This window comes from Lipophrys pholis (genome assembly GCF_963383615.2).
Source record: "Lipophrys pholis genome assembly, chromosome: 3".
In the NCBI taxonomy this organism is placed as follows: Eukaryota; Metazoa; Chordata; class Actinopteri; order Blenniiformes; family Blenniidae; genus Lipophrys; species Lipophrys pholis.
In genome coordinates, this window is record NC_137627.1 from 10,995,498 (window position 1) to 11,023,321 (window position 27,824).

Sequence of the window (27,824 nt, forward strand, 5' to 3'; positions counted from 1 at the left end):
TATATTTTACTGAGAGATGGGACTATTATTATTTTTTTCATCTTGGAAACACAAACAGTGTGTGTTCAATCAAGATTAAAAACTCAGAAAGTGTCACCAAAAAAATATAAGACAATTATTAGTGACACACACACACACACACATGATTTAATGATTAAAAAAATAACTTCAATTTAACGTCAACGTTTCTATGCTTTCCACATCCTGCGGTAACCCGGTAGTCATAGTAACAAGCGCGGAGAAGTTGACCCGGAAGTGAATCGAACACGCTCGCAGTCACAGGATCGTTCCGAATACGAAGGCGCCGGTGGAAAGCAGAGAAACGTGACCTGAAGAAACCGCTTTCAAAAATCGGAAAAACATGTAAGAATCCGTAATGATCGACCAACGTTGTGAAGGAAGGCAGCATTCATTCGTAGAGTAGGAACTGCGAACCTCAGCGGCTCATAGTTGCAATGCTAACGTGGTTAGCCTCAGTTAGCTTCCGTTGATCAGTCCTTTGTACCGCGCTGCATTGTGTGTTATTGCCTGTGTATTAGTCAACTACTTAATTGTTACGGATACTAACTACGTGTAGTTTTATGCATGCGGTGATGTAAACGTAAATTATTTTAAAACTTAATCCTAAAGTGTTCAACTAGCTAAATTGCTAGTTTGCTTAAGGCTAAAACGTCAGTAGCAAGTCAGCGTGTGTTTTCTTGCTTGTTAGCAGCTTGTTTCTACTGGTCTGGCTCAAACCACCATGGTTTACCAGCTGCATTATAATCGTTTATTTTACCGATTCATTAAATACGGCGATGTTTTAAGGATTAAATCAAATCGCAGCCCGTTGATGAAAATTTTTTTTTCCCACTAATAAGTGATACATCAAGTAGCAACGGTGTTTATTGAAACAGTGGTAACACAGAAAAACCTGTTATATTTTGCTCAACATGTGTATTATCATAAGGTCTTATAATAAATTGATATCTTATACTTTAAGCAAAAAGAACTAGTGTCCTTAACACTTTTTGTGATCAAAACTTTAAAAGATGGTGGATAAAGCCAAGTTTTCCATGTATTAATTTTACTCTGAACAATGTTTGAAGTAGATTAGAAGGTGATTTTGCAGTATGAAGCAAATACAAGATGGAAGGCCTCTGGTAATTCTTCTACAGATCATTAAAGACCATAACTGAAGGGAATATAGTAATTTTTCCATCAAAACTAGACACTGTATTGTCCTAATGCCATCACACCATCAGTCTCGACTTGAGAAGTTTGACTGTTATTGTCGTTTTGTCTTCAGGAGTTTGTTAACGAAGCCAAAGTCGGAGATGACTCCCGAAGAGCTGCAGAAACGAGAGGAGGAGGAGTTCAACACCGGCCCTCTGTCAGTGCTCACCCAGTCGGTGAAGAACAACACTCAGGTCCTCATAAACTGTCGCAACAATAAGAAGCTGCTGGGAAGAGTCAAGGCTTTTGACAGGTACAAACACTGCTTCACTGCTGATTAGATCATATTTCATGTTGTTTAGTGCCACTTAATCTCAACATGTCTCGGTTTAGATTCATTTTTTATACATTGTGTTTGTATGTTGATGGTTTTTTTTGGTCTTTTTTCTAATTATTGATAATGAATAGAAGTCTTCAATCATTTCGATGCTGTTTGAATGGATTTTATTTCATCTGACTTAAGACTTCTATTCAGCATTTGTCCTGAATTGCTAGTTGATATTAATCTAAAAGAAATTGCTGCTAGATTTTCTGTAATTTTCATTTTCTGTAATTAATCGAAACTGAATTTAACCTCATAGATTTTCTACTTTATATATTTCCTTTTAATAATTATATAAGTTGTAAAATCAATAGATGACTTAAATAAAAAAATAAAAATTCAGGTTTGTTTTTTTTCTTTTCTTTTTTTTAATGTTACCTCATCCAATTTGAACGTGTTGTATCCTGACCCTCTTCTCAGGCACTGCAACATGGTTTTGGAGAATGTGAAGGAGATGTGGACAGAAGTTCCTAAAAGCGGGAAAGGAAAGAAGAAGTCCAAGCCCGTGAATAAGGATCGCTACATTTCCAAAATGTTCCTCAGGGGAGACTCGGTCATCGTCGTGTTGAGAAATCCTCTGATTACAGGAAAGTGAACTCTGGAGGTGGCTTGCTGAACCACTCACAGTCTTTTTGTTTTGTTTTGTTGTTTTTAAAGACTTGGAGTATAGTCCATACTTGTTATATTTCTTTTGTTGTTTTCTTTGTTTTGTGCATTCACTGTTGACAGATGTAGTCAGCACATGTTTGTACTCTTTCGACAGTCAGTTTGGCACAAACACTGCCAGGTTCTGCTTTGTCTACACAAGTCTTGTCTTTTTTTTTTTCATTTTAATAATAAAAGTAATGAACAGACTCAGGTGTTGGGACGTTTTTTTTGCTCCCTCTTTGATAACGACTGAACAGTGTAGTGTATATATATATATATATTGTGTTGCAGAGTTTATTTGTGGTCTTATTTTGACTGACGGTGTCAAAATGAACGCACTGCCCTCTGTATTTAAAATGATCGACGGCATCCAAATTTGTTCTCGACAGAAAATGTTAAGTTTGTCGCTCACTCACTCCGTACAAGATGAGTTTTCTAGAGTTATCTCGCCTTCCTCTTCCTCCTCCTGTCACTCCCCTGACGGCGTCTTGGGTGTCGGGCTTGATTTCAGTCGGCAGCGCTCAATAAGCGACAAACTGCCGTTTAAAGGCGCGCTGCATTATTGATGAGACCAGATGTGCTGACTGTCACTTCACACCCTCGTCTCTCCATTTCAGGCCGCTCCTCTCTGCCGCTCAGCCCCTCCTGACCACTTTGTTAATTGTCCTAATAGCTCGACGGCTCGTGTCGCCTTACTTCTCTCCAGCAGTTGGCATCTAACTTCGGCTCTGTAGTGCTCTCGCATTTAGTGGTCGAATGTGAGTAGATAAAATACTTGTCGCTGTGTTTTATAGTTTTGTTTTTTTTAAATTGAATGCCATTGATTCCCGTATCAGTGTTTACATTCAGATATATTTTATGTGAGACCTTAAATGGACGATTTGTTTTTGCTCTTTCGACTGCTTCATCACTACAAAGAAGTCTATACTACGATAGTCTACACTACACTATATGAACAAACTTATTTAATTGTGAACTGAGGTGATTTAATCAGACCCCACAACATAGGTGTATAAACTCAAGCACATGCCAAGACAATGTTATGCTCCCAACTTAGAGACCTGTTTTAACGACTTTTCTTTGTAGAAACGTGACACTCCTAAACTAATCAAGCACATTTAAGATGAACTGAAATGGATATTCATTGCTGGGACGAATCATCCTAAACCAGTACCTAACATTATAAATGCTCTATAGAATGGATGAACATAAAAAATACCACAGTCTCCAAAATCTTGTTGAAAGCTTTCCAAGAAGCTGGTTTTGATGCAAATCAGGGGTCTTCTCAATAATAAGCATTTTACATATATATATATATAATAACCAGCTGATATACATTTGTCTTTAGTCTGTATGTTCTAACATCCTGACATCTGTTGTGTTGTATTCTCCCTAACACTCTTCCCATTAACACCGCCATGCCCATGAGGCCATCACCTGCGTAGCATCTGTGCGTGGGCAGCCAGTCGTCCCTGATTTACAGCTCTCAGGTGAAGCCTGTTGGGTTCAGCAGGTGAACGGAGCCACCGGGAAAGTCGGTCTGAACGCTGGATTCAAAATGCAGTCAGCCTTTTATGACCTCCCTGACTAATGCCTATTGCTCGGCTCGAGGCTAATCTCAACTTTCAGGAACAGTTTGAGGAGATCGTATCACTCCGGGCTGGGAAACCAGACAAGTCGTTGCATCGGCAGCCCAGGGATATCCAGCTGCTGCATTGGGTCACCATGAGGCCCCGTGATGAATCATGTGTTCACTCGTTCCGCGGAGTAACATACTGTTTTTTTACAAAATCTCTTGAAAACTAAATGATAAAATCCCCTCCTTCCATCCTCATCTGTAAATTAAGGCTGATCACATGATGACAGGTAAGAGACCCATCCAAGCTCCAGGTTATCCACAATCACTGTTGAACCTCCAGATAGTGAATTGGTCAAGCTCAGCCATCGATCCGTCGTCCAGCGTCGTGGCAGACAGGATGTTTTTCACATAGTTTAACTTATAAACATCAGTGTTGTTCTTAACCTTTGACACACAGACAGTACCATCCACCATATCCAGGCCTGGTCATTTTATTCGGCTGTTGAGTAGCCTATAATCTCAGTGTTCCTTTTTTTTTTTTTTTTTTAGAAGACTTGTCTTTAAATTAGGCATAATGCAACAACAGTTGTGATTGAGTGCACAATTCCAAGTACTTTTCTCATCTGTGCCCGAGCTTCTTCTGCATCAGGTGACTTCTTCTCCCAACAGTGAAAGTCAGCTGCAGCATCCCGGGACCGCAGCCTGTCACAGAGCTGGTGGCTCTATTTGGAGATGCCTGAGATAAAAACAACTTTAGGGACCTCATTTGTCGGGTATCATCGGACACTTTTCTCATGTTACTCACTCATCCCAAAGACACCCCAAGAAGCCTCTCTCCCTCCAGATTTGGTGGAGGAGGGCCGGGTGAGCGATCCACGAGCAGGAAGGCAGATGTTTTATTCAGTAGGTAAGCGATAAGAGGGGGGAAGTGTGATTATGATAGCGATCGGCCATGCATAGATACTCAAGCCTGCGCGCAACGCGACACCCTGCAGCGCATCGACCGGGCTCCGGGAACCGCAGAGCCGCGGTGCGGGTGTCAGAGCCGCCGGGCCAGGTGTGGAGGAGAGGGGTGGGGTGGGGGGTGGGGAGGTGATGGAGGAGCTCTCCGCTCAGTAAACACAAACACTGCCTCCACTCAGCGCCCTTTAAGTGACAGTGGCAGGACACATGGAGCAGCCAAAACAACAGGATCAGGTGTATCTGCCATGTACATTTCAACTGACCTGTTGACAAACAAGCTGCGGGAGGAAATGTACTGCACAAAAACAACTACATAATAAGACATTATTACAACAAATATTGTGTATATATATATATATATATATATATATATATATGTTATATATATACAAGGCAAGCCAAATTTGTTCATAAAGCATCATTCAAACACAGGGAAATGCACAGTGCTTTACAAAGGCATAACAAATATATTAATGAAAGAAATGCATCATAAAAGTTTTAAAAACAGCATAAAAATAGAATAGAATAAATTATGTAATAAAATAAGTAAAATGTATTGTTTATTCGAACGCCTGTCCAAATAAGAATGTAATAGTCTTGCAGGGGTTTAACAAAACTTTTATTACTACTTATAAACTACTATTATTAATATTATTGCTGTTGTCTAATGATTGAATCTAATGATTAAATGGTAAAATCATTACAATCAGAATAAACAGAATACATTTGTATTGGCAATAAGACTGCAGAACAATTACATTTTTTAATTTTATGTATCAAAAGAGGTATTTTTTATATTTAAACCCGTTGACATCTTAACATAAAATACATGTTTTTATGTCCTTGGGATTGTGGTTTCTGTCCTTCACTTGAGAGATGTATTTATAAAGTGGATTAGTGTTTCCAAAGTGCTTGTGTGTGTGTGTGTGTGTGTGTGTGTGTGTGTGTGTGTGTGTGTGTGTGTGTGTGTGTGTGTGTGTGTGTGTGCGTGTGCGCGTGCGTGTGTGTGACACACATGAAAAGCTAACACTGTTGTTGTTGATGTTTTATGTAACTTAAACCCTCCATTCTTATATTGTTACTGCATTATGCTTTCAATCTGACACGACAGTTCAGATAATTCTGGCATCATGTCTTTGATATGTTTTCAGGTAATACGGCTTCTCAGTCTCAGCCCTGAGAATGTGAATTAAAGTCACTTTTGAAACACACCAGCCAGTAGGCAACAAACCAACAGTAACAAGAAGCTATGTTTATAGACCTTAGTGGTGTAAATGAACAGAAGTGACTGAAACACACCATCATACATGCTGTGTGTTGTGATTTTCAGAACGTTATACCCTGTCTTTCATAGTTTACTGGACTTCTTTGCTCTCTGTGTTGTCACCACAACACCATGTACGCAGTAAAGAAGATTGATGTGTAGATGGATTGAAACAGCTTCAGGGCACATGCCGATAATATCAACTGATACTTTATTGTCAGGGAGCTGGTTGTCAGCTGAATCTGCTACCAGCGCAGAACGGCAATCTTTTTGTTGTTATCTCTAACTGTGGTGAATTGCTCTTATGGGATGACATTGTTTTATCAACAAAAATAGGTGACCTCAGGCCCTACTTTGAATATTAGCATTATAGTGGAATTATATTTCTTTAAAACAGGAGTACTCCATAGCATTTGCTATGATATTTACATAATTCCTATTATTTACAATGGACTATTGGTTTATTGAACTTCTTTTACAGAAAGAAACACAGATTTGAAACATAAAGCGAGGGCACTGACTACCAGCAGTAGTATTTATTGTTATGCATTGTTTTGATAAATGAAACCTGAATTATCATTAGGTATACATACATTAGTAGAAATAATTTGCAACAAATTGGTGTCTGAATTTGTTCATTTTTAAAGACATTTTTATATCGATTTGAATTGGTGATTTGGTTTTAATTAAATTTGTGGTGAACATCTGACTAAATCTATTAAATAGAGGAGTAAGCAACTGTAGAAGTGTAGTCTTGCTTGAACATCTGCACCCCAGATTTTCTGTGCACTGACGCCCCACATTAGTAAGTGATAACAGTAATACATTCTATATTACGATCAATTTTTATCTTCCACCAATTACCACGAAGTGGATTTTAAACCGACTGTTGAACATCAGAACATAAAGCACCTGACAGTACAGCAGTGTGGCCCTGACAAGAGATTTTTTTCAAGACCGTATTAACTGTTCCTATAATATTAAGGTCGTGTCGCCATCTAGTGGATTACAAAAGTAATGACACTTTCAGCAGAGCCTTTGTCTTGTTTTGAACAAGTCATTTCAGGTCGAAAAACTTAATCTGATGGTACCCACACTGATATATCGAATTTTATGCAACAAAAACTCTGTCTACGTTTTTCTATATTATTGCACTAAAAATGTGTTTCCAATCATCATATCAGTGGTGAAGTGGTTACCCCAGCTTTTCATTAAGAAATTCCGTTTTTTTAAGCTTCTTTTTTGTGTGGAGATTGCATGTTCTCTTTACGCATATTCATTTTATCTAGGTACTCTGCCTTACTCTCACAAACATATATCAGATGTTTATTGGTGACCCTGAAATTGCTTGTAGGTGAATGTGAGTCTGTGTTTCCCTTGTGAAAGACTGGTGACCTGTTTAGGGTGTTCAAGCTTCCTTCAAAAATCATCATCTAGGATCAGCTCCGCTCCCCTTGGACACTCTTCCACTTGGCTTCTGTTGTGTGTATGGAGGTCCAAATCCCAACAGATACCTGCAGCCAGTCAATTTCCACATGAGGAATAAGACAGAGGAGTAACTTTCTGTTCACCCTAAAAGTGCTCTGTGCAATGCGGATTCGGACTTTAGGGACATTAATTTCTTTCAGTGCATTAACTTGAGAAGTGTCATCAACTGTCATTGCATAATAACTCCAGCTTGTCTTGCTTTGAGTTCAGGGCCTGCATTTCAGGTCAAGTCATGTGGACTCTCTAAAATCCATCTGCTGCCGTTTGCTTAGCTGGCCTGCAGCCCAGACCTCTTAATGAACAGTTGCGTCTTGGTCCCATTGACTGATCTCAGCCTCCTCCAGTCACATTCCTTCCCTGATGGAAAGAAGAGGGAGGGAGTTTAAAATGCCTGAACAAACCGTTTTAATGACTGCAGTGTTTTCTTAAAGATGCTACCAAACACTGGGTCATTGACGACGGTTTCTTCATACTGTGACACTTACTCCCGGACTCTAGCCAACATCAGTATGCAGACTGGCATTTGTTTCCTGAGCTGAAGATCAGTTGAGTAATTCCCTTTTATTTGTCTGCTGTTCAACCAAGAGTGGACTCAGAGGCTCTCAGACGCTGCCTGAGGACTTTATGCTTTAACAGGCCCTGAACTCTCTGATGTAAGATGGAACAGAAGTGCAGTCTGTTTATATAATGGTCTCTTAGAGCCAGAGAGATTTGTATTAGTGGAGTACAGTTAAACTACTTGGTTAAAACCTCACATCCCAGTGTCTCATCAGCATCTTATCGCCTTCTTACATGTCCTGAAGATTCCCAACTCCCAGCAGCGACCACTGTAACTCTGCTTCAAGTTTCAAGGAGATCTCTTTGCCGTTGTCCGGCAGCTCTTCTGTCAGCCTGTCAGCTGTGGACACTGTTGGCCAACTGACATAAAATCCATGGAAATAAAGCTGTGGTAAATGGGAGGAGCACAGAAGAACCCTAAAATTACTGTGCGACTGTTTGTAATTCTTTACAGACTACTTTCTGGGAACATTACCAATGTTTGGAGCCTGAGCCCTGAGTCACAGACATTTTGAGGCAAAAGCTCACATTGGAGCTCATGTTAATATTTTCAAACCTCTACAAGAAAAGTTGAGTTTAACTCAACCGTTAGAGCTTTAACACACAGCAGCAGGGTTTAAAGGGGGAGACGTGGCTAAAAATAAAAATAAAACACAGGACCAGCAGTTGCTCAGAGCACTCAGCATGTCTTGGGGCACTGAGACTACAGACACAATAGGTGCTTTCACATGCCATGCAGACGTTATGGTTTCCCTTCGCATCTTCCAGTCGACTTCGGTCCTTGTCAGGAAGAAAACTGCTGAAAACTGGGCTATGTGAGGCCTCACGCCATCTTTTTCCATTCATTGTTGGGTATTACTCTTTCACCTAATATAACCCTCACAAAAACATTCCATGGAGTCTATCTTTTAAATCAAAGCAGTTAGGGTTTTTTCCCCCCCCTCATACCACAAACCTTTTTTATTATGAAGCACAGATAGTCTATCTATGGAATAACTATAAAAGCCACATTTGTCAGCAGTAACCTGAAGTTACCCAGACAGCCAGCAGGAAAAAGTGGAAGGATTGGCTGAGCCCGAGTTGGATAAAATGCTGCGTTCATATGTTGTCGGAAATTCAACCACCAACATCATTAACCGTATCTCCTGTTTGCGCTCCATACCGAACTATTCTGCTTTTCAGACTATTTCAAAATAGCTTTTTAAACAATGCGGTGGGAAAAACTTTAAATGGCAGTGGCATTTTGTATTAAACTAGGCTCTTCTTGTGACGCTGAAACTATCTTTTCTGTTGCAATTGTGGTCGTTTTATGTCATTTTGTGTTGTTTATTGTTCATATTTTCTTGTTGTGAGCATTCAGTGTGTCCTCGTAGCCATTTCACGTTCTGATGGTTTCTTGTACCTCTATATGGACATTTGTGTCTGTTATGGGTTATTTTATATTTAGTTTTAGTCATTGATAGTCACTTTACTCTATGGCTGTGCACACTCCTATTCTCCTGTTATCTCAAAAACTCTAGTTTGCACTCACCACAACCTTTGATATACTTCATTAGAATTTCGGCTTCAGAACTGGCTTCATTCAATGAGATTCAGGAAACATTACCCAGAGATTAAACTCAGTATTACCAAGATTACCTCACACAGTTCAACTCGTCAGCCGTTCGTCTCTGATCCCAATCTCCATTTCCTCCACACGCAAAAGGTGCTTTATCACATTGAAGATTAGTGACTTGAGATCATCTGGTAGTGTGAAGTCAGTGTCGTGAGCACACAGTTTTTCACGATTGTGACATGGTTTTGCTGTGTAAATATTGGAAGATAGGCTCATTGTGGTCATAAAGGGCTAGATATGTTCAGGCACAATTTTCAAAGAAGCTGGCTTTAACCAGAAATAGGTGAGGTGATCCACAGCTGTTCTTCAGAGCAAATTGTGGCAAAAAAATAAATAAAAAGAATAAATTTAAATGAAGGACCTACTGTTCTGCTCCATGGCACCACCACCAGCTTTAGAAGACATGGTGGTACCATGGCTTTATTCTCTTGAAGCCATATTCTGATATATTGTTTTGAAGTGAAGAAATGGGGTCTCGGACTGTCATCCTTGAAAGCCAGCATCCTGCAGGCTTTAGACATCTTTCTTCCTCACCACACCCCTATCTAATGACAATTTCATCATTAAGCTTCTAAAAAAAAGCTCATTATTGAGCCCCTCGTTGTAATCAGATGAGCTACAGATGGGAGAGACATTCAAAGCATGCCTCCCTGTGTGTGTGTGTGTGTGTGTGTGTGTGTGTGTGTGTGTGTGTGTCTGTGTGTTTCCAAGTGTAGTACTCTTCCCATAGTTCAAAAATCATGCATATGAGGTTAATTGGTGACCCTAAATTGGCCCTAGTGAATGTGTGTGGTTGTTATCCGTCTCTGTGTGCTGACCGTGATGGACTGGCGTCCTGTCCAGGGTGTATCCTGCACAGGATGACTGAGACTAGTTGGTTTTATGGTTGGAAGTAAAATAGGTCCACTTGATTGTTGTGGCTCTGTAATTCCAAATATATGTGTATTGTTTATTCTTATTTCTATGTATGTTAAATTTATTCTCTTCTATTCATCACTTTTATGAAAGCAACAAACCAAAACATGTGCATTAAAACCCTGTGTTGTCAAACAGTTTTTGACTAAAAAGGGACAATAAGGCAGGGTTTGGTAACCTGGAGCCTTGGAGCCACATTTTTTATGTGCAAAAACATTAATCTTGAAGAAAGGATGCTTCGCACCAGATTTTAGCCATAGCTCGTTTCCATCTGCAGTTGCCGCCCCATGGTTCTTTTTTTAACCTTATTTTTGTTTTATTTGCAGATAACACTATTTTTATAGGACTCCTAGACCCCAGAGTATTGTCTTAAAAATATAAAACAGCTAATAATTATTGAAACTGCCACTGGTTAAAAAAGTAAAACATCTGGAATGGCTAAAATGACCAATAGAAAGGGTCAAAAGCCACAAAATGTAGACAAAAGGGTTGAAATAACTGAAATAGTGAATATAGCTGATAGAGCTATAAAACACAGAAACAAGTACAATACTTAAAATAGCTGACGAGAACTTTAAGAAGGCAAAAAAAGAAGATTAAAATAGCTTGAACCATTGGGGCAAATTGGTAAAACAAGCAAAAGAAGCTGAAATTTCAAGAAGTGACAAGAAACCGAATGGCTGCAGTGGCTGAAAAGAAGAAAAGGAAAGTAAAACAATAATTTTAAACGTGTCTATTATAATTCAGGAGACAGCATTTGTATTGATATAAAAATGATAAATAGAACTTCATGAGCTGTGATGAGTGGCTTTAAGGTCGAATCACAGAATCGAAATGTCCGAGCTGCTCCTGAACGCAGCACGGGATTGTAGCCTCCTTTGAAGCCGGCGGGTTGGGCCACACTCCGGTGAATTCTCACCGTCCCACCGAGCGGCCGAGGGTGCGACAGAAAGCCCGGAGACACTCTCAGGGTCTCCACAAAGCACAGCGGAACACCGGCCGGGAACTCCGACGGGAGAAGTTCTGCTTTCGGTAGTCGCGCTTCTTCTTCTTCTTCTTTTTTTACCCCCCGGCTTCAGCGTCTCTCAGCCGGGATAGTGATTGGAGTTGACAAGCTCGCTCCACTACTGTATCTACCCCCTTCCTCCTTCTCCTCCTCTTCCTCCTCCCTCTCCTCCTCCTCCTCCTGCTCCCCTCCCGCTTCACACAACCAGGAAATCGTCGAGGTGTGCTTCTTTATCCCGCTTGTGGCTACCCCGTCTGCGGGTGTAGATGCACCTTTTCGCGTTGTGATTCATTTTTTTTTCTTTCTTTTTTTTCTTTCATTTTTTTTTTCTTTTTTTCTAAAATTCCACTTGTTTGACTTTTGAAGCCGGGCTTTTCCCCCCCTGAAGTCAGCCGAAGTTGCCTGGGAGCAGAGGAGAGGAGCTGCACTCTGGCCGAACAATGAGGTGGGTAAAAGCGACTCAAATCCCTTCATCTTCATTGTGTTTCGGGTTTCGGCTGCTACTTTCCACAAAGGAGTCCGTGAACGCCTCTCCGGACTCAGCCTGGCTGTTTAAAGCGGATCTTTATGTTCCGATCGAGCCTCTCATTCCGAAAAAAACTACAACCTGTTTCATTTTTTTCCCTGTTAGAGCCTGTTTTGTGTTTCAGGGAGCGTGCAGATTTTTTTATTTTTTTTTATCAGCTCCAGTATGTTCCTCTTTAAGAAATATCCACGAGTTAAGGTAGTTGAGCAGGTCAGATGACAACAACATACTTTTGATTGTAATTATTAATAGTTGGCGGGTTAATTAGACTTCCTCTGGCTACACTAGGTCACGATCATTTTGTGTGTGTGTTTCTAAATTCAAGCAATGAGAAACAATGCTATCCAAAACTAAAAAAAAAAAAACACCTCATACCGGAACAACAGCGTATTCATAACTAAGGTCAAGGGAGCAGGTTGATTTATGGAGCATGAAAAAGGATTCAATTTGTTGCTCAAAGGCACTCCAGCACGGTGGATTCGGGGCTTTTCAATGGGTCTCCTTCAGCTGCACAGTGCTCCAGATGCATGTGTAGTTTATATCATGACACACAAAACCACAGTAAACATGCTCCTCTTGTACAACTCCGCTCCCTCTGGGAGTGCAGGAGTTTGTACTAGCAGCAACATTGCTTATGTGGAAAGAAGGTTGTGTCCATGAATTCCTGGTCTTGTCTCAGCCTGTGCAAGCTGGCAATTACACACTCATCATGCTGGGACTTCTTCAAGCTAACTTTTCCCTGCTTCCCTTTTAACATTTAAACACAATTCAGCATTGATTTCAGTCAGCAGGTGTGTGTGTGATTTTGGACTGTGAGGCGTAAACAGGGCGATAACCTGAGTGACTTGTTCTTTATCTCAAATCTATTGCTCTGCCCTTTCTCCAACAATCTACCTCAGCTCAGGCACATGGGTTGGTCCGGCGCTTGTATTTGTTTTTGGGCATATTTTCTGCCTGGTAACTTTTGATTACAGCAGGAACAGGAGGTGCTTGAGCCGCTTCAAATCCTGCCACAGTAATGCATTACCCCCCCCCCCCCCCCCACTACTACCACCACCACCAATGAGGCCATTAATTAAGTTAATGCAATAATCGCCAAAGATTACTGTGGTAGCATACTTCACATATGAAGCAGTGGAAACTATAGAATTAGCGGACGAGGTGGCATCTGTTTTTTCTCCTGGATAAGCCCGTAAACTCTGTGTGGACAAACAGACACGCATCGCCATGACGACACACTGTCCTGCCACGATGGCACATCATAAAATTGTTTCCCCGAGATAAGCAAACTGCTTAATTATTGAATTACTTAGCAGCACATGAAATAGTTCTCCGGCCAGAAACCACAACAGCAGCAGCTCGACCCCGTTAGCTTAAAAAGAACCTTCTCGCACCACAAATTCTGGGTGGAAACTACATTTTCACGCTTCCCTTTCTGAAGCAAATGGTTTTGCTTCGAGGGTTGCATCTTGTTGAGAGATTGTAGTCCTTGCTCTGAATGAATGTTGCTCCGACTGGCCCTCCGTTGTGGCCCACACAGTTCATGTCACCTTGGATAATAGGTAATGGCTGGTATGCAGCTCCACTCACGTTCATTGTCATTTGTCCCTGTGGAATGTAAATGTTGACACAGAAGTGCAGTCAGTTGGTCAAGAGTTCACCAACTGACCCAGATGAAAAGAAGAAGAAAGAAAAAAAAAAAAGAGGTTTCAGTGAGGCGTCCTAACTTGAAGATGCATTTTTACTTTTGCGGTCTGTACAAACATCCCGCTTTTCCGCTCAAGCAGCATTACTTGTAGTTGCCGCCTTCTCAGCACAGTACTGGGAGTAAAGCTGTGTATTTACTCTGAGTAAATCAAGGCTTTGGTTAAGATTTTAGAAAGGTTTGTACAACCCTCCATATTTTATATAAAGATTAGACTAGATCCACACCTTTACAGCAAGCAATATGGAAATGACTCCTACAATTTAAAAAGTTTATAGTTTTCAAACGCTTGCATTTCAACTCTTCTTGTTCTGAAGTCAACGTTCTCTGGTCTCAGTTTTATTCAATACCTGAAATGAGGTTTTATGTTTCAGCAGCTTTTAACACATTAAACAGAAAAACAATGTGCCAATGAAGCCATGTGTTGTTTACATGTGGCGCTCAGACGCTGCCCTGTGACTTGTCCACCTGTACAGCCTTATCAAGCTCACACTTCAACTATTTAAAATGATTTCACCCTATTCTTGATATCTTGCTGGTATTTGAGAGGGGACATTTCAGTCTGGCTTCATTGCACAACTCTTCCGGGTTCGAGTAAGGATGGGGCGGGGGGGGGCAGTTGTTGCTTGCAGAGTTTGCATGTGTGGTTTTCTTTCTCTGCCCGGTGGTTTTCTCACAGTGCAAAATCTCCTCTGTGTGTCTGGTTGTCTGTACTCATGTGTTTCCCTTTTGGCCTGCTCAGGCTGGGTGCAGGCAGCTATGGTCCATGTGCCAAAGTATTTTGACCAGACTCGGGACTCCCAAGTTTAGCAGCTTGCATGACTGTTACCGTTGGTGGGTGCATGAATGAGTGAATGTGATGGGATTTGTGAAAGACCTGCAGAAGCAGTAAAATGTGCTTTATAAGTGAAGTTGATTGACCCGTAGTGCGCTGTGATTTGTTTCAACATCCCGTGATCCTGAGTTGAACAAACTACTCGAGAACATAGATGGATGAAACTTCAGTCCAACTAAATAAAAGTAGAAGTTTAAACTGGAGTGGTGGGTGGCATAGAAATCAGGGTACCTTTTCGTATACGTCTCATCTTAAATACCGCTTGATTCAATTCAGGATCTTGTGGGCAAGGTACGCTCTCTAACACTCCCGAGGAGAACATGCAAACTGCGCACACAAAGGCCTGGCACCTACTAGACCCACAATGACGAAAGTGATCACATCACTGTGGAATGGTGGGCATTAAACAAAACTTAGGCATCAAGGACTATTAAAAAAAAAACAAAAAAAAAAAACTTAATACTGGCAACAATTCAAGAAGCAGTGGAAAACTCCTTCTCCGTGGACGTCAAGATGAGCTGATAAAAACGCGTCAGTTCCAGTATTCTGAGTGATCTCAGAATGAAGAGGCTCTTTTCATTGCGTCATCATTTCAGGTCATCTCATCGCAGGTTTCGTCAGGAAGTGCCTCCGCCTGCATCATGATTCACTTTATTTTCGGCGGGTTGAGTCCCGTCTGTCATTGTGATTCACCGGCTGGGTAGGAGAGTCCTGTCCTGTCTCACACCCGCAACGTGGCTGCCTCAGTTTCAAGAATTAAACATGCGTGATGTGATCCTATGCACAGACGGGTGCAATGCAAATGCTTCAACACACAGTTTGCTTACGAACAAGTAACCCGAGTGCAGTTTGCATGAGCAGACGTAGTGATGCCGAACTGGATTCCACCTTTTTTTTTTTTTTTTTTTTTCACCCCCTCACAAGCTCGTTATTGATTGGTCTTAAAAGCAGGAAAACAGCCTCCCCCTAAGTCTCCTTCGTGTCTCAACTGCAGCTTTTACTGACTCTAGTCAGGAATGCGTGTCCAACACTGAACTTTAAGGTTTTGCTACCATATCATCTTCCTCTATTAAAATGATCGGCTTCGTGACCCGCCTTGTCTCAGCAAGCTGGAGGTGGTTATTTAAAGTCTGTTGCAATACGCTTACATGTGTCCTTCGAAGGTTGACGTTGTGTTGGGGTTTTCAGTTTTCGTGTTGCGACTTGCCGTCCTAATTCCCATACAACGTCAGGTTTTTCTCCTGGCTGAGTATGTGAAACCTCGGCTGTAAACAAAAGCATAATGAATCGAAACTGTTGCACATCCATCTTGTGATCATAAACAGCCTTTTAAAATATATATTTTTATACCCAACACTTTTCTAATGTCCTCGTTTACCCCCTTAGTAATAACAGTTTGAGGTAATTGAGGTGGGCTTGTGGGATTCCTTATCTGCAACGGATTAAGAATAATGGTTTTTATTTCATGCCTCATAAAAGGGCTGCATGTTGATGCGATCTTCAAAAGGCTCCCCGGTGCGTCGCTGCACGGTCACTGTGGCGGTGTGTCGAAATGATCGCAAAGCCTGCGCGTTTCATCCGTTCACTCTCGCCGTTATTAAAAGTGGCCCTACTTTGCTGGCCTTGTCTCACACAACACCCAATCACTGCTGCCCCCCCTCCCCTGGAACAATTTACCCCTCTTGGTCCTCCCACTTCTCCCACTCATAAATAGGCCATTATGCCGGCCTGCCTCTCGGATTAGACGCTTTTGCTACAAGAGTTGCTCAACATACAAAATCCTCTATTGTCTACTGGGTGACAAATCCTCGCTGGTGGCTCATATTTTTCGTCTTTCATTGTGCCTGCAGGCTTCTGCGTTCTGTGTATCTTACTTTATGTCTTGTGTGCTTCCTTGTTATAAATGTAACCTTTACCCTAACTAGTTTGTTGGCCATGTTTCATGCATATTAATGAGTTACTCCGTGAGGTCCCTGTTTTGAGAACAAGAGCTGTGGGGGGAGATGTGTTTAGGCTTCCCGCATCGACTCTTTCTAGTCAAATCCTACGTAATTTAAGAAGTGATCAAGATGTGGGATTTTCTTTGTTTTTGAGAAATTAGGAAAGGTTAAGGTGACCTGATGCTTGAGAAGTTCTTTGTTTGGCCATTTTCACACTGAAGCTGACCCCTTTAGTCAATCTAAAAAAAAAAAAAAAAGAAGAGTCAGAGTCATTTTTTTCTCACTTGACGGCTGACCTGGGTTCGAATCACAAGTGACCCGTCCCTTTCCTTACAATTTGCAGATAAATCTTCCCGGCAGAAGCTCGCTGGTTCGTTGCCAGTTCAGCACCATTTCTTGCTGACTTTTCAACATGCTCTGCTCGCTACTTGGGAGTAGCAGTGTTTCTAGACGGCCTTCAGTGCACAACAGTGATGTTTTTACATCTGTCAACATTTACTGCATCCGCTGTTAACACAGCTGCTGATCGGTGTCTGAATCTCTACCAACCCTGCAATATAGACAGACGGGTTGGCTCGCCCTAACCCCGTATCCACCGCGGTAGGTTAAGGTTAGTTGGTTTCCAGGTCATGGTGAAAACAGTCTTTGTGACATGGTTAGATAAAAATAGCATTTGATTCCTTATTCTTTTGTTTGTAGTCCACTTAGGTTTGGACAACGATTGGCCTTAATTGCTGCCAGTATGTCGCGTTTCTTTCCAAACATTAATTCACCTCGGTCAACAAATCAAACAAATCCCTGTTGGGCTCCTTTCATTGCTGCCAGCTCCTCCGTAATCCGTAAGTATTTGTCACAGGCAGAGATCAGTCACTGGGCTGTGTCACAGACATCAGCTAACGATGAAATATCTCAATTCTGCATTTGAAGGTTCGTATTTCTTGTACTATTCTCAATCATTCTGGTTACAGTTGCCTGGAAAGGGTCTCTTTCACTAAAAATATGTTCCTAAATCGCCTGTTGGAGAACAGCTTACTGTTTTCAGTTATTTCGTGAGATATCACAAAGCTGCTTCATCCCAAGGGCTCCAAAGGCTTTTGTTTCCTCCCTTGTCCTGTTCGGCAGCTAAGGCATACAATGTCATACGATTGAGAGCAGTTTGAGAACAGTTTTTGCTTGCAAGAAGAAAAGATTGGGATTCTCCTGTTGCTGGGAATACTTGGAAAGGAATACAGAGTAAGATGGGGGGGGCAACAGACAATAACTTTGCTGACAAATCATCGGACTCCAAAAGTTTTACTTTCAAAGACCATGTTTCATTAAAAACTCCATTCTCTATCAGCCTGTATTTTTTTAATAGAGTGGGCTGACATTTATGAGAGTGAACAGCAAACCTTATCCAAGTGCTTTCATCAGTTCATACCGTTCTGTTGTTGACGTTGGCTCGTCTTCAGATGCGTCCTACCTGCACAAATGAGAATATGCATGGACACATTTCCCCAGTATTTTGTTTTTAGCGCTGACATAACGTGTTGAGTTGATACCCTCACTTGAATCTGGAAGATGGCAACGGCATTGAGATGGATTTAGTGTGGTTATCTTTTATTTAATTTAAGGATTTGACATCAAACTTGCGACATACATTGTTGTATCAGTACTACAGGAAGGTTACAGCACATTTCAACAATATTACTACTGCTGTAATTGGATACATTGTTTTTTAATAGTTGTATTTCTAAGCTGTGTAGGGAAATAAAAAAGAACAAATGGATATTTTATTGCCTGCCTGTGAAGTCAGGCTGACGAAACTGGCTGCACTTTCTAAATTAAGTTAAATACACACGTCAATCCTGTGGTCTTCTGTGCAGGAGTGAACCCAGTGACATTGAAGCTGATGGAGAATCTGGATGTACTGTAGTACTGTAGTGAAACCAAAGCTTGTTGTGGGCTGAAATGTTGTAGTGATAGACTGTTTGGTCAGCACTGCTAATGGGCCTAAAAGACACGGTGGGTTCATCTGGGGTCCACTGCTTAATGGAGCATAATGGACACCAGTTAGAATAAAAATGGCTTCATGCTGTCAGCCATTTTAAACATTTCTATCTTTCGTGTCAAGGAAGATTATGATGACGGTTTTTGATAGATGAGGATTGTTTCACATAGAACAGCTTGTCCAACCCCAGAACCTGCTTTTGTCTTCTGCCAAACAACGTCTTTTCATTTTCATCGCGCCGTTCGAATACGAAGCAGGGATAGCATTGCCTTAAATGGAATTAAGAAAAAAAACAAAACAAAGTTCATTTTATCTGTGTATTTCTGTTGAGGACTGAAGTGTATGAACAGAGATGCAAACGTTGTTTACAGAAACAGTTGTGTGTCTTCTGTTGTGTAGCTGAATGCACCGTAAGGCCCTGTTGGCTGATCCAGGTGTTGGTGGAGTAAACGTATGCTGAGCTGGAGAGGTACTGTTAAATTAGAATAAAGTGAGCAGCACTCTCTGTTATTGTTATCTACTCACACATTTACAAAGGAACTGTTTACTACAAACCAAGTGGGCATGTGCAGTACTGTGCCATTGAGAAAAGGGGTGTTTTTGCTTTCTTCTCAGATGCTGGCAGCGCTATTGTCATATAAGCAATCCAAACGCGATGAAGATTGTCAGTTTTCACATGAAAATGTTGAGTACACTGGACCTCTGCCTCAGAATATGTCCCATCTGTGACTCTGAGAGACAAACCATTGCATTTGAATGGTGAAAGCGACATTTTAGAACGGGATTTGGAGGTCAGGCGAGTTGTGTAAAAAGATTACATTTTTGTCAAAGAGTCATCTGTTTAAAAAGGTTAATGCCATGTGTTCGGTCATGTGTAAATATTGACCTGAATGTTACTTGTACTGCTTTGTGTGCACATAAATTCAGTCTGTAACAGAATAATCATTGCTGAAGTCAGGTTATGTGGTTGCATTGCTGAGGACACAAGGACAAGAAGACGGGCCTTCTTATCTGATTACTGTCTTTTTCATAATGTATCATTTAACTGGTGGATAAGGTAGAAGAATGTGAGCAACTTGGTGAGTTTCAGTATAAATAGTGCAATTTTGTGGTATGTCGTGTGGTTATTGTAGCATTAGTGTATTATTGTAGTGATACTTGTTAATAATGCGGTGCATACCGCAGTTGTGATGTAATGGGTATTTTCAGTCGAGGAGATAAAACAGGGATGTTACAGATGTGATAAAGTCATCTGAAGTAAAAGTTCACATTCGGCAAACTTTGGACTATATGACATATAACAATACCATAAAGATTATGATCTGAATCGCTATCGAGGAGATTATTAAAGTTCCTCAATTGTTTTTTGGGGGTTTGTTTTGGAATAAAGTTAGGTCATGTCTTGATATTTCCTGATAACCTCAACAAGCATTGATAAGATATTTCTTTCAGCTGATATCATCCATTGTTCCTTGTCCTTTGAAAACAGAAGTTGTGAAAAAAAAAAATGTGTCTGCTTGAATTCATAGTTTGACACTTTGAGGACTAGCAGGACGACTCGGCTTAGAGGTTAGTTGTAGTTGGTACACTATACAAATTTGGGCTTTTATAGCTCTTAGGTATTTATGTTCCACTTCAATGACTTGAACATACTATGCATGTGCTGGTTGGGGAAGGGTATTTTTTCCCCCACCTTGGTGATGGTACCAGGTTTACCTGGTGAGAGCACTTCCTTTCTGTTGGTATCAACAGAAATGTGAGCGAGCATCTCATCTCTTTTATCCCTGCATTTGACTGAAAGTGTGTTGCTAATCCCTAATTTACAACAGGAGAGGCCACACCGTTATTCCAGCCTTTCTAGATGATGCTTGTTTATATACCAGATGTACCACAGCACGTTTGAGAATAGAAGCGCCTCTGTATTCCATTTTTTTTTCTCCAAACAATATTCTATTAACTTTAAAATTTTATTGAAAACGACACAAACATGACAAGTCCCCAGATAGAGATGAGTGGAAAAAGGGCCGTCAGAATATGGGCGACAAAACGCATTGTTGAGGCAAAACAAAATAGCACCTTCTAGAACCTACGGAGTTGCAGGAATGCCCCTTCATCAATTTGTCGAAAAAGTTTGTTGGATTTCTCTCTGTTAAAAGCACCTAGATATGACTGTGTTGTATGTGGTGCTATATAAATAAAGTTGAATTGAATCAAAGCACCCCTTGAATGCCAGGTCTGAGATGATTTAGGGATGACGCCCATAACTTATCATAACAACTTCTCATTTCCTTGTTGTTTTGACCTTAAATGCTCTATTGGCAGAACCTTGAAAATCTATTTTGCATTGGTTATGAAACATACTGTACCTTCACAAGAAAAAAACACGAGGAAGACAAGAGCTCACCCAAATCTCATACATCTGACATGGTGTTGCCTTTGAACATAAAGTTACAATGTTCTTGTGTATCTAACACAGTAAAATCTTTTATTTATTCTCAGAAAGAACTCTTTCATGAGCAGCTCTTAAGGAAGAATCCAGATAGTTTTTTTCAGAGGAAACTGATCTCCTTTGGCGTGATGACGTTTGATTTATGAGTTTTGAGACGTTATACCATATTTAGCTCTTGAACATTCATGCAACAACCAGCCTGTTTTTAAAAAAAATTTGTACACTGTTGTCTATTTTAAGGAATAGGATTTGCAAAAATCAATTATAAATTCATTAAATATTTCTAGTATCTGAGGCCCAAAGTTTGCCAGGGTTGAAGTGGACGGTTGCCTAGACAGCCTCTATCTGTAAGGTGCAAAGTAACAGTGAGAAGCAGGACGTGTGATTAAGGTGTTGCCTCATTCCTTTTATCAGTTTGGAGCTCAAAGCTGATGAAATGATACATCTCTTCTTCTGAGGAAAAGGGGCGTGCATGTCGGGACAGCTGTGGGAAGACCTGCCTCCTTCTTGGTCAGACTCGGGGAGGATGTGCTCCAACCTGTAAAAGGAATTGAGCTCGGAGAGGAGGACAGAGGTGAGACGGTTCCAAATATGGGCAAAGAGTGTGCCACTCATGTAGACACACACTCGCGTGTGCACACATAGACGCAGGAAGGAATTAATCTCCGCCATTGAAGCGGTCCGACAATACGGTGAACTTTTTTGGCCAAACTGTCTCTTTTCCCACATTGCTCTAAAGACCGTGCCAGGCAAAGCATGAGCCGGCGGCGGATGGGCTTTTCTTAGTACAGCAGTTTCAGCTGGAAATGTCTGACTCCATTCAACTGAATGCATAAAGTGCTTAAGAATAGTTGAGGTATGCTCTGGGTGACTTTATTTTCCCTGTGGGGCTGAATCATGGAGGCAGACAGCAGGTTGCCTGCAGCAAGCGTGTGTGCATATAGCAGCATGTTGCAACCTGTGTGAGAAGAAACAGGAAAACGGATAAGACTGAGGGAGTTAATTTAGAAGAATTAAGACAGGCAGCGATGTACGTATTTCGTTCTGCTTTCAGTGCAACCAGTATTCTCCGTTGAGAAATGTTCTAATGCAACACTGACATATATTGAGTTGAATTTCATTAAATTGTTCTTAGTACTTACCCTAATTTTGGCCTGGTTCTCTTTTCACAACACTTAAAAGTCTCAAAATCCCCCTTTATTGTGAAACCAAATCCTGCAGAATAATTTGACTAATCATCCATTCACAGAGTTAGAAACAAAAGAGCACAGAAACTCTATAAAGTTTGCTCAGACTGAACGTTGGGCTACATATTAACATTTATGAGGCAGCTGCAATTCTGAACGTGAACTGTACTTTGCCGTTTGAGAGCTTATCTTGTACGTTGGAAACAGTCGGTTGGAGTGTTCTCAATGCAGCGGGGTAGTTTACTTTTACCAGTCATGTGGATCTGACTGATCGTCACTGTCGGCCTCATACTGCCTCGGGGTGACATGAGGACGGCATACAGTCAGATGACTTTTCCCCAACGTCAACAGGCTTTTGTGTGGACTCCCCGTGTTTGAGTCGACATCAGAGGTCAAGTACTTTACCACCAGCGTGACCTCAGATCAGTGTGTGCATCACTGACTCTATATCTAATGGTCTTTCTTTTGAAACTGAAATGTGACTATGAGAAATTTCTCGTGCAGTTTAACCACACGGCACATAGAGAAGCATTCTCATACAGGCAGCTGCCGGGTTTTCCTAAATTGCCCCTGTGGTTCTCACTTCCTATTCTCACTTCTGTCTACAGCTTTTTGTCTGTCTGGAACGTGACTTTGTCGTCTTTCTTCGGTGGCGTTTAAACGCGTACCCAAAAAAGAGAAAGTTTCACTGTGTTCATGAATGACTTCTTACTGTGTGTTGCTTTTACAAAACATCTACCTGACTTAATCCAAATCTCATAATCTCTTGGTTTCATTTTCTCAAAGCCCGAGGATATAAAAACTCATTCTCAGTTGACCATGGTATTGAGAAAGACCAAATAGGCCAGTGGCCAATAATGAAACGACATATCTGAAACAATACTTTTCTCTATTGTTGTGAAATGTGGCCTCTGTTTTCCTGAGGCGAAGAAGTGGTTAGGTTATTTATACTCAGACATTAAGTGACTTATTGTCATTCCCTGTCTGGGTTCAGTGTGATGTTTAATAACGGGCACAGAGGAAGATGAGTAACGACTCAGTGACTCACTCTGAGGTGCAGCGCAGCCACCTGATGCTGGTTTATTTGAATGGGACACCTGTTTCTAGTCTTGTTCCGCATTTGCTGTGAGTTTCATGTGACTCACTTAAAGAAGTGCAAAATGGTTTTAAAAGACGCAAAAGTGAATGAGCCTCATTGTCGGTCTGGGTTTTTTTTTCTTTGTGTGGCTGAGTGTTGTCATTGAGGGATGGTTTTCAGTTATTTTTACTCGTGAGGGCAAAAACACCCTGAAGGTTTTCGTATAGGGGTTTTTATGAACTCTTGAAATAAAATGGACAGTTTTAGTCATGACTGATGCAGACATAAATGTTGATCCTCTGCTTTGTGTCCTGGAGCTGCCTCAAATCATCCTTATGACTGATGATTGTGTGTTGTTGTATGAGCCATCACAGTAATGTAAAATGTTAAATATATTTGTGCCCAGTTACACCGATAAGTCAGATTTACTCATGCCCTCACCACATCACTGTGTTATGCAACTTGCATTTCTGTGGGGACGCAGAAGAGAGAGACAGCTCTGTGCAGATTTCGTTCTCGCTCAAGTCGTGCGATTTAGCGGGCCAGAAGAGGATGAGAGAGTAGCGTGGTGGGAGGGTCAGGTAGGAGGAGGGGGAGGGAAGACACTGAGCCACAGGGCCTGACCGGACTTGCCAACACATTTGGAGAAAAGCTTTGAGAGCACAGCCATATACAGACATTTCCAAGAGAGCATGTGCCCCAGCCGTGCACTACGATTTCCTGTTAACCCCTCGCTCACCACGAGGAACAAATTTCCTCATCTGTGGAGAGATGAGGAACTCATGGCTGTAATAACTACAAGTGAAGACATACTGTTGGTGGTGCAATCATTTACACATTACTGTGGTGTTTTTCTTTTGTATTGTTTGAGTCTTTTTTTCTTTTTTTTTTAATTTAGTGCCTTGTGTGCTTTGGGAAGCACCAGCCACTGACTCGTCTGTGATTGTAGAGAAAACCCCTTTACTCAGCTGATCTCTTGGTCAGCTCGTCCATGCGGATAGCTTCGATGGCTAATAACCCGGTGGTCTTCGTGCAAAGAGTGACGGGAATAGATTGTTTATGACCGTGCCTGTTGGTATATTCCAGCACTTGGAACACAACCCAGACAAACCTCAGTCTCGATCCTTCTCCTGTGCAGCCTGGTGGGCCAGGTCAGCACGGACACTCGTGTTGGCAGGTTGACAGGTGGGGGGGGGGCACGGGGGGTGCAAGCCCACGTCTCTTTGCGCGTGTGCCGGACACGCTTTTAGAGTCTCGGTGTCCAACGTTCTATCAATAATGCAGTTGCTCACTCTCAGTCGCACTCCTGAGCCTTTGCTTTCTCTGCTATTAAATATGCATCCGTTTCCCAGTCCTGAGACTCTGTCCCCTCCCAGTTCCCATAAGCCCTCTCTGCCCCATACATCAACATCACACTTGATGTAGATGAGATCGGGGAGCATGCAACCCTCGGAGCTTTTAACCTGCTTAAAGTGAAGTTGTTCTCCTCCTTCAGACCAAGATGAAAGCTTGGACTACAATAAGTTTCCCACTCTTCCTTTGTTTGAACTTCATTTATATGCTCGGGTTAAAATGATTTAACTGTAAAAATACTGGATTTAAGTTAAAATACACGACACTCTTCATGTTTCTGCATTGCAATCTGAAGGAATGAGTCGGTCTTGTATAAATGTGTCACATTAACCATTTAGTGCTTTTACGCTGGAAGTGTGTTTAGGATTTGATCTGAGTATTGGGTTTTGAATTGAGAGCAATTTGAATGTAAATAAGAGTTGGTAACTTTCAACAATATATCAATAATGAAACTTGATCTGATTCCCTCAAAAAAAATGTTGTCAAGCACTTTGCATTGTTCTCAAAGATGGTGGAGCTATTCAAAGGGAAATTTTAAAAACACTTACAATTGGGGCAAACATGATTTTCTTATTTCCTGATTATTTTTGTAGTTGTAAAGGGAATATTTAATTAATATTTGGCTTTAGTCGTAGAAAAGACAGGAAATGAAAGGTAGAACCCTTGTTTCTCAGCTATCGCACGGTTAAGTGATAGACGGCCTTAGCTGTGCCCGTGCCATGCTTGTTTTCTTTTGTCCTCCCCAAATTATTGCCAAGATAAGTGCAGGATATCCACCAAAAGTTGCCAAAAAATACAAATATGAAAAAGCCATTTGAGCAGCGTTCAGTGGGTGTCCAAATTACAAGATGTGTTCCAGATAGCACAATCACAGGAAGGTGTTTGAAACTTTATTACAAAACACATCTCCATGATTGCCTAAGTTACAACTATTTGCTGTGATGTACAAACATAAACTGATCATACCTGACAGATCAATGTTGCTGTTTCTGGCAGACACATTTCTGGTTTTCAGGCTATTTGTCCACCTAAATATTTGACTTGAACCCGCAGTCCGAATTGTCCCAAGTGTCCACTCATGTCTTTACTTTCAGCTTCTGTCTAAGTAGGCAAAATTTTATTCACCAGGATGAAGCACATTCTTTTCTGAGAAAGTTGGATTGGTTATGTGTGTGTTTGTATGTTCATGCATCGATTGTCGAGGCTGCAGCAGGCCTTATTAGGTTGTGCTGGCAGCAGGAAGTGGGCTGTGGCTTTCGGTGGTCTGTCGCAGGAAACGGCAGATTGTATCACGGGTGGGACAGATGGAAAGAGAGGTGGAAGAAATGGATTAGGGCACCACAGGGAGTACATGGGGGGCAATTAAATACAGAGGGGGTTAAACACAGTTTCCTCCTGTACTGAATATTAACGCCATTTATTGGTCACTAGTTTGAAATCCTTGTTGCCACATCTTATGTACTCTATTGGAAGACGTGTGCGTAAAATTAACTGATGCAATCAGCGTTATATCTTTTATCTATGGTATAATTGTATGAGCCGTTTTATTATTACAATGAGGCATTTTGTGGTTCAAGTATGTTTGTGTATTTCCAATGCCTGTGTGCGAAATACAAACATGTAGGTGCAGTCTGCAGCCTCATTGGTGGGAATTACCTGGATGTTGAGCCTGAGCAGATCTATAAATGCATGCTTTGTCTCAGGTCTTGAAGCACATATGACTGATGTCGTACAGAGTGCGCGGAGATGGAGGCTGACTCATAAGCACCGATTCCAGGGGTCCTCCGGTGCTCGAACACCCACGGAAAAGGTTGACCACCCACTGGGGGATAGCTGATTAAAACAAAAAATGAATGTTTTTAAAATGAACTAAACATTTCAAAAGGTTTTTAGGTTTGTTGTGAATCACCCAGGCCTCCCGCGTGGCAGGCGAGAATTCTACCATTGAACCATATGGCTATATACAAGGGATGTTTCGGGAAAAAAAATAAATCCTTTGTCAAATCAGATCTTCAGAAGCGTTGAGCAACCCTATATAGTCAGAATTATGTTTTTTGTTGTTGTTTTTGTTTTCTGTTGTTTTTTTTAGTAAATATGATGGTAGGCTAATAGAAAATAAAAATTGGCACCTTTGAGCTGACGTTGAGCAGGTGGAGGAATCTAGCGCCTGATCTGTTTGGCACAGCTCAACTTGACTTCCTGTCTTTGTCAGCCTCCATTGTTGTTTCACCTCTCAACTTGTTTGGGATCAAACTAGTCTCTGTTTCTCTGAGCACAAATCAACACCTCACTGCACTTAATGGTTGTGTTTTTCACATGGGCTCCCATCTTTTTGTCGTCTTTTAGTCTTGGCACAGATGATGATGGTTTCAAGTTACATGATCATTGACTTGCCTGGAGAAGACTTCAAGCCATAAAGTCAAGTGTACTTTTGATGACTTTCTTACACATTCTCCCAAACAAATGCTATGTTATGATTAAGGTGATAAATATGATAGTGTATGTTTGAGTCCTGGCATCCGTAGAAATTATGGGGTTGTTTGAGGATAGACGGACATGCCTGGACTGACCAGCTTTCCTCTCTTAAATGGCTTTGTAATGGAGTGCTTCGTTCATTTGTCCATCCGGTGTCTCCAGTTCCAGCCGCGCCTCCCCTTCCCTTGTGTTTACTTCCTCCATTCCAGCTGCAGCCCCCCTTTCATGCGCCACAGAAAAAAATCCAAACAGGTTTATCATCATTACACCTAATTGGTCTACAGCCTGACTTAAATACTTAGTGTGTGAATTAACTGAAACTACTACTTCAGGCTTTAGGCTGTACAAACGGTTTTAAATATTGATGGTCTCACCAGCATTAAAGGCCTTGTGCATAATCCATCACCGAGGACTTCATGTTAGTTCACACAATATTTGACAGACGCTTATAGTTTTATTTAAGTACCACATTTCAATATCTACAGCATTCGTGGCATCCTGTGGTCATTTTGGTACCACACGAAAGCAGAAACTTTCCTTTGCATTGTGAATTAGCCGCTAATAAGGCATTGATTGACTTGGCATACCTGTATGGGGCATTGGAGATGTACGTTTCCCCACATAATGGCTATTGACAGCTGTAATACAGATTTTATCCATTGCTAAAACACTAAACTCCATTATCTGAACCAAACACTCAGTGGTCTTGACTC

General features: G+C 41.3%; 2 protein-coding genes across 6 annotated transcripts in view; both read left to right on the forward strand.

Moving 5' to 3' along the window:
• The first annotated feature begins 243 nt into the window (after nucleotides 1-243).
• snrpd2 (small nuclear ribonucleoprotein D2 polypeptide) lies at nucleotides 244-2,391 on the forward strand. The gene is made up of 3 exons (XM_080460500.1): nucleotides 244-363; nucleotides 1,289-1,468; nucleotides 1,958-2,391. Coding segments are annotated over exons 1-3 (357 nt in total). The 5' UTR covers nucleotides 244-361; the 3' UTR covers nucleotides 2,133-2,391.
• A 9,053-nt stretch (nucleotides 2,392-11,444) lies between these two features.
• Nucleotides 11,445-27,824, forward strand: part of vaspb (vasodilator stimulated phosphoprotein b) — a 29,722-nt gene continuing 13,342 nt past the window's right edge. The window contains exons 1-2 of one of the 5 annotated variants that reach the window (XM_080460041.1): nucleotides 11,445-11,599; nucleotides 11,940-12,018. In XM_080460041.1, coding sequence (XP_080316167.1) covers nucleotides 12,014-12,018 — 5 coding nt within the window. In that variant the 5' untranslated portion in view covers nucleotides 11,445-11,599; nucleotides 11,940-12,013. Of the gene's footprint in view, nucleotides 11,600-11,770; nucleotides 12,019-27,824 lie in introns of those variants that run through there. The other 4 variants (XM_080460039.1, XM_080460043.1, XM_080460040.1 and 1 more) reach the window with 4 other exon arrangements.